This window comes from Myotis daubentonii, chromosome 3 (genome assembly GCF_963259705.1).
Source record: "Myotis daubentonii chromosome 3, mMyoDau2.1, whole genome shotgun sequence".
In the NCBI taxonomy this organism is placed as follows: domain Eukaryota; kingdom Metazoa; phylum Chordata; class Mammalia; order Chiroptera; family Vespertilionidae; genus Myotis; species Myotis daubentonii.
The window spans coordinates 24190179-24197252 of NC_081842.1; the positions used below are offsets into that span (position 1 = coordinate 24190179).

The 7074-nt window shown below is 41.9% G+C and overlaps 1 protein-coding gene across 6 annotated transcripts in view; it reads left to right on the plus strand.

Annotated features, from left to right (window-relative positions):
- SCHIP1 (schwannomin interacting protein 1) overlaps window positions 1-5948 on the plus strand; it is a 118890-nt gene extending 112942 nt beyond the window's left edge. For all 6 annotated transcript variants that reach the window (XM_059686903.1, XM_059686905.1, XM_059686906.1 and 3 more), the window contains one exon: window positions 2237-5948. In XM_059686903.1, the coding sequence (XP_059542886.1) occupies window positions 2237-2288 (52 nt within the window). In that variant the 3' untranslated portion in view covers window positions 2289-5948. The remainder of the gene's footprint in view (window positions 1-2236) is intronic.
- Window positions 5949-7074: the final 1126 nt, after the last annotated feature.

Here is a 7074-nt window from a genome sequence, read left to right on the forward strand (position 1 = left end):
TATCACAATATTATTGACTATATTCCCCTCCCCCTTTTCACCCATCCACCTAACCCATCCCTTTTGGTAATCATCTCTTTGGTCTCTGTTTCTATGAATCTATTTTTGTTTTATTTATTTGTTTTGTTTTTAGATTCTACATATAAATGAAACCATATGGTGTTTGTACTTCTCTGTCTGGCTTATTTCACTTAGCCTAATGGCCTCTATCAGTGATGGCGAACCTTTTGAGCTCGGCGTGTCAGCATTTTGAAAAACCCTAACTTAACTCTGGTGCTGTGTCACATATAGAAATTTTTTTATATTTGCAACCATAGTAAAACAAAGACTTATATTTTTGATATTTATTTTATATATTTAAATGCCATTTAACAAAGAAAAATCAACCAAAAAAATGAGTTCACATGTCACCTCTGACACGCGTGTCATAGGTTCGTCATCACTGCTCTAGATCCATCCATGTTGTCACAGATGGCAAGATTTTATTCTTTTTTATTGCTGCACAATATTTCTGTGGTGTGTGTGTGTATGTGTGTGTGTACCACATCCTTATCCATTCATCTATTGATGGACACCTAGGTTGCTTCCATATCTTGGCTGTTGTAAATAATGCTGCAATGAACATATGGGTGTTCATTGAATTAGTGTTCTCATTTTCCTTGGGGAAGTATTTATAAGTGGAATTGTTGGGTTGTATGGTATATCTGTTTTCAACCTTGTAAATAATACCCAATTTTAAATATTTCCCAAAGCAATACCCTATCTGTTCTTTTCTTCTTTCTCAGAAAAAAACCCTTACTCTGTGTGTGCATACACATGTGTGTGTGCACATGCACTCATAGATACATATTTTAAAACTGCCATAAGAACTAGAATCCAGTTAGCAATAGTGGAATCTTAGCTCACTGTGCATCAAAATATTTCTTGAACTGAATTTGTTAAGGGGGGCCCAGGAGCTACTTTATGAATATGATCAAGATTCTTTTATACATAGAATTAGGGCCATGAGTTGGTCTGTTAAAGAGCTTTTTTTTTTTTTTTTTTTTTTTTTAGGGAAAGAGTGTATCTTTTTCTTGAGTTTCTTTATTCTTAAATGAATATCACCAATTATTTGTGGGCTGTTGACTGTGGCAAGGACTCTATTGTGACTTCCCTGTTTCTGAACATATTTGTGGTCTCTGTACCATAGATATGAGACATTCTGCATAGAACAGCGAGTTAAACTTGACGTCATTGACCGCCCAGATGAGGGCAGCACACAAAACTGCCCGATCCTTTGGGTACAGCTGGGAGCCACACCCCGAGATGCTTTTCTCTTGCCAAATTTACAATTTCCTAATATCCTTATCTTTCTTCAAAACACGTGTCTTTTGCAGCCTTCAGACCCCACCATTCTCTGAGAAGACGGTTAATTAGCGCCCATGTAAGTGATAGAAGCAGCTTAGCCATTCCTCCCACCGTCTCCACCGACCACATGCCGGGTGGACCACACTTTGGGCTCAAAGGCCTTAGTAGGCCTGGATGAATAAGAAGATTCACCCCATCCTACCCCTACCCTCACTGACACGATCATGCCCTTTGGACTATTTGAGGGGGAAAAAGTATACAAACATGGACATTCTTGACATCTACAAAAGCCTACCATTTGCTAGGAAGACATTAGCTTTGTAAGAATGGCGTTAGATTGCTGGCTTCCGATTCCTGTCAGGAGCCTTGCCAATGCGTGTGTCTGTGTGCACGTGTTCAGATAAAGTAGTCACGAAGTTACTTTCTGTCACCCGCCCCCTCCCCCGCCCTTGTTTTGACTCTCTGCTTAGCACTTATTTTCTGTCTGCTCACTCCTTGTTTGCTACTTGTTCCTTTCTTGTCTCTCTCCTTTGGAATATTCACTCCGTGAAAACAAAGACCTCGTTGTCTACTCACCACCAAACCCCTCACGTCAGCAGCCGTGCCGGGCACATAGGGAACATTTGTTGAATAAATGATCCCAGAGACTTATCTCTCCTCATTTTTAAACACAGCACTTTAACCGGTCTGAGGTTAATCCAGTGGCTCATTAAATAAAAGAACTTGCGCATAGAAAACTGAAGAGGGAAAATCCATTTGAATTAAGATCTATTTCCTGATTTCACTATGAGTAACTGAACCTCAGTTTGGAGGATGTTTTAGTTGTTGATTGGAAAGCAGCTTGGATCTTCCCCCTTCACACTAACCAGTTGATTTATTAATTTTGCAGACATGCCGAAAGTCAGCAAAAGCACATGGCAGAGAAAATGCCTGCGAAGTGAAGAGGAGCCATCCCATCAGAGGACAAGCTAGACGTCTTTTTGCTTCTGTGGTTGTAAAAATGCTGTTGTGCAAGGTGGCGCAGAAACAAACAAACATCAGTGTTAGTCATTGATAATGTCTGAAGCTTCGTGTCCAGTGATTGGCCTTTGCTTCTTTTTCTTTCTTTTTTTCCCCCACATTTTACCAGATGAATTTAATTGACATTTTCAGAGCATTATACCCCAAAACTGCAGGGCACACATTCCCCTCAACTCACATGGAACACCCTCTAGGACAGACCACATATTAAGCCACAAAACAAGCTTAAATGAACTTAAAAAGATTTAAATCATTCCACACACCTCCCACCCCACCCCCAGCCACAATGGCATGAAAGTAGAAATCAATTAAAAAAAAAACACCTGAAAAACACACAAACACATGGAGGCTAAATAACACGCTACCAAACAGTGAATGGGCTAACAGTGAGACCAAGGAAGAAATCAAAAGATACCTTGATCCCTGGCTGGTGTGGCTCAGTTACTTGAGTGCCATCCAGTTCAATTCCGGGTCAGGGCACATGCCCGGGTTGTGGGCTCAATCCCCAGTAAGAGGCGTGCAAGAGGCAGCCAATCGATGTTTCTCTCTCATATTGATGTTTCTCTCTCTCTCTCTTTCTTCCTCTCCTTCCTCTCTCTCTAAAATCAATAAAAACATTTTTTTTAAAAAAAAAAGATACCTCAAGACAAGTAAAATAAGAACACAACCCCAAATCTATGAGACACAGGGAAAGCAGTCCCAAGAGGGAAAGCAGCAACAACACGGGCCCACCTCAAGAAACAAGAAAGTCTCAAACCAGCAATGGAACCTTTCACCAGAAGGCAGGTTTTGAATGAGCCCATTGGATTATTTTAAAATGTGTACCATGATCTTCATTGGATTGATTGATTGTTATTATGGAAGTATTCTTTTTTTTTTTTTAGTGAGTAAAGTTCACCAAACGTAAAAACTATTTTAAAATGAAAAATCCAGTAGCATTTGATACATTTACAATGTTGTGTGATGATCACTTCTATCTAGTTCCAAAACATTTCATCACCCCAAAAGGCGACCACATACCCATGAAATGGTCATTCCCCATGCCCACCCACAGTCACTGTCAGCCACTTGTCTGATTTCTGTCTCTATGGATTCGCTTATTCTGGAAATTTCATATAAAAGGAATCACACAATAGAAAAGACAAGGTTTCCCTTAAAAACATAATGATAGGCAGACCCCTACTAAAATTGAAGAGTAGGTGGCACACAAAATTAAATTCAGAGAAGGAAAATCAATTTCACAAGAGAGCACTTCATCTTGAAGTCTTCATCATCTGATGTAGGCCAGGAGTTGATTAATTCCAGGTTTGCTGAAAGCCCAGAAACAGCGACCACAAGCTGGAGTTTTGTGCAGCCTGTTCTGCTCCTTAGTCTCCAGAACTCTCATTCGCTGTCCTTGAATTTGTTTTTCCTGATACTTGGATAGATTCCTGTAGACCAAGATTGCTACTTTCAGCACACTGTTTAGATCTTCTTCATTCTAAGTTAGTTGGTCCTTGCTTCCCATCTGATCGACTTTTGTGCCTCTATTTAATAAAAATTCCACCATTTGCTCTTTGCTTTCCTTTAGACTCCTTAAGTGAAAGTGGTCCGAGGTCATCCTCGTGTCTTTCTTCCATATTTGCCTTGTGTGAAAGCAGCCCTTCTACTATTGCTGTATTTTGACCAGTGGCAGCACAGTGGAGAGCAGTGTTGCCGTCGATGCCCACTGCATTTGGACCAGCACCATGGTCTAACAGAATAGTTGCCCAGGCCTCTTCCTGGCATTGTATGGCCTTAATCAGAGCTGTTCTGTTTTCATTGTTACAGGGGTGCAACAGGCATTTTCCATCTGCTAGGAGGGAGAGTAGCCATTCCCAGATGGCCATTGGCGCAGGCCGGATGTAGAGCAGCCCTGTTCTTCTTGTCTCTATCATTCAAGCCACTTCACCTGAACAAGACAATTCTTCACTCTCCATACGTTGCCCAGGCCGGCAGTTTTGTGAATAGGCATTTTCTGTCGGCTAGGAGGGAGAGTGGCCACTCCCAGATGGCCATTGGCACAAGCCAGACCTAGAGCAGTCTTTTTCTTCTTATCTCTGTCATTCAAGCCACTTCACCTGTTCTGCTTCTTAGTCTCCAGAACTCTCATTCGCTGTCCTTGAATTTGTTTTTCTTGATACTTGGATAGATTCCTGTAGACCAAGATTGATACTTTCAGCACACTTTTTAGGTCTTCTTCATTCTATGTTAGCTGGTCTTTGCTTTCCATCTGATCGACTTTTGTGCCTCTATTTAATAAAAGTTCCACCATTTGCTCTTTGCTTTCCTTTAGACTCCTTAAGTGAAAGTGGTCCGAGGTCATCCTCGTGTCTTTCTTCCATATTTGCCTTGTGTGAAAGCAGCCCTTCTACTATAGCTGAATTTTGACCAGTGGCAGCACAGTGGAGAGCAGTGTTGCCGTCAATGCCCACTGCATTTGGACCAGCACCATGGTCTAACAGAATAGTTGCCCCGTCCTCTTCCTGGCATCGTATGGCCTTAGAGCTGTTCTGTTTTCATTGTTACAGGGGTGCAACAGGCATTTTCCATCTGCTAGGAGGGAGAGTAGCCATTCCCAGATGGCCATTGGCGCAGGCCGGATGTAGAGCAGCCCTGCTCTTCTTGTCTCTATCATTCAAGCCACTTCACCTGAACAAGACAATTCTTCACTCTCCATACGTTGCCCAGGCCGGCAGTTTTGTGAACAGGCATTTTCTGTCGGCTAGGAGGGAGAGTGGCCACTCCCAGATGGCCATTGGCGCAGGCCAGACCTAGAGCAGTCCTTTTTTCCCCTTACCTCTATCATTCAAGCCACTTCACCTGGACAAGAGAATTTTTCACTTTCCATATGTTGCCTGGGCCGGCAGCTTTGTGGATCTTCCCCAGATTTTTGTCTGGAATGTGGTAGCGTGCCCTCTGTCTCCCGCGCCACTCCTCCCGGGCTGGCGGAGGAGCCCAAGGGCAACACGTCCAGCCTCCTCCGAAAGGTAAACCTCTCTCTCACACGAGAGCCCACGAGCTTCAGAGAAGCCCCGCCTTCCCTCCGCTTTTCTCGACTCCTGAGCCCAATACTCTCTCTAGATAAGCCGACCACCTCACGCCACAACATTCAAGCAGGGCAGTTTCCTGGCCTTTGCTTCTTAATTTATTTTAATTTTTTTTTTTTACTGTGCCACTAAATATCAGGCATTTTAATAAAATATTGTTACAGAAATGTACAGTGCTTACACCATCACAAAATCCAAAAGGGTAGTTTTTATTTTTATTTGTTTAGAGATTTTCAGTTGAAGCAGTATTTTACCATTGACTACTTTCATTCTTCACTGTAGTTTTAAAGAACTGTAAATGACGGTGCTATACAAGTCAAAAATCCATGCCTGCCTCGTAGTGAAGTTGTAGCTCTCCGTAATATGTATATTTGAATCAGTTTTCAACATTTTGTGAATGTTGACTACCTGAAGTTCATTTTTAGATGTGCTATTAACATTCTGTTGGATTCAGAGGGTTCCTTGAAAGTTTTATGTATAAATATGTAAAATAAAAATTAAAACTTTGTTTCATATGATTATGTCTTTTTGCTCACTAGCAAGCCCTACCCTGGCTATATTTCTTCCCTTTTCACTCTTCCTCAACCATATTCCCCACCAGGAATTTTTTTGTAGTTTTAACCACTTCTATTGGTCTCATGAAGAAAATTGCCAAGTCTAAAGAAGTAGGTTACAGGTTATTTTATCAGTGAATAAATGAAGTGCTCTCCAGAGGACAAGCAATACAGTGATTTGCCAACAAGATGGGGAAGAGTGGGGGGGGGGGGCTGCGTAAGAGTATGTGAGGGTATGTGTGAATGAGTGTGTGTGAGTGTAAGTGTATGTTTGTGAGGGTATGTATGAATCAGAATGTGTGTGTGTGTGTGTGTGTGTGTGTGTGTGTGTGTGTGTGTGTGTGTGTGGTGCTTCTGTTATTGCTCAGAGTTACTAATCTGGAATTCCAGCACTGCACCATTTCACAGCTGCTGGTCTTGTTAGAGCCCATGACTGCATCAAAACTCCTTTTACCAAATTTGCCACATGAATGCACAATGCTTGCACTCATGCTTTTCTTCAGGCCAGCTGTGGTCATTTTTCCAATTTTAATCACTTCCACTGGTCTCATGAAGAAAAATGCCAAGTCTAGCCCAGCGTGGCTCAGTGGTTGAGTGTTGACCTATGAACCAGAAAGTCACAGTTCAATTCCTGGTCAGGCACATATCTGGATTGCAGGCTCAATCCCCAATGTACAGTGTGTAGGAGGCAGCCGATCAATGATTCTCATTGATGTTTCTATCTCTCCCTCTTCCTTCCTTTCTGAAATCAATAAAAATATATTTTTAAAAAATGAAAGAAAAATGCCAAGTCTAAAGAGTATTCTCCAATAAGTAGAGAGCTTCAGAAAATCAAAATGATTAGCTAGCATCCATGTAGGTGTTAGGGAACCATAAACTAAAGCAGAGATGAACAATCAACCTTCCAGAACCACCCACAGACCACCTGGTTTCACTCGAAGGTCCATGATGTAACCTGAAATAGAAGTTTAGACAACTGTCTACACTTTCCTTTCTTAAAAATATCCAGCTAGATAGTGCCCTCGATGGTCCTGGATCTGTCTCTTGCTTCAACAGTGTTTGCATGGAACAGACCCCAGGGATGC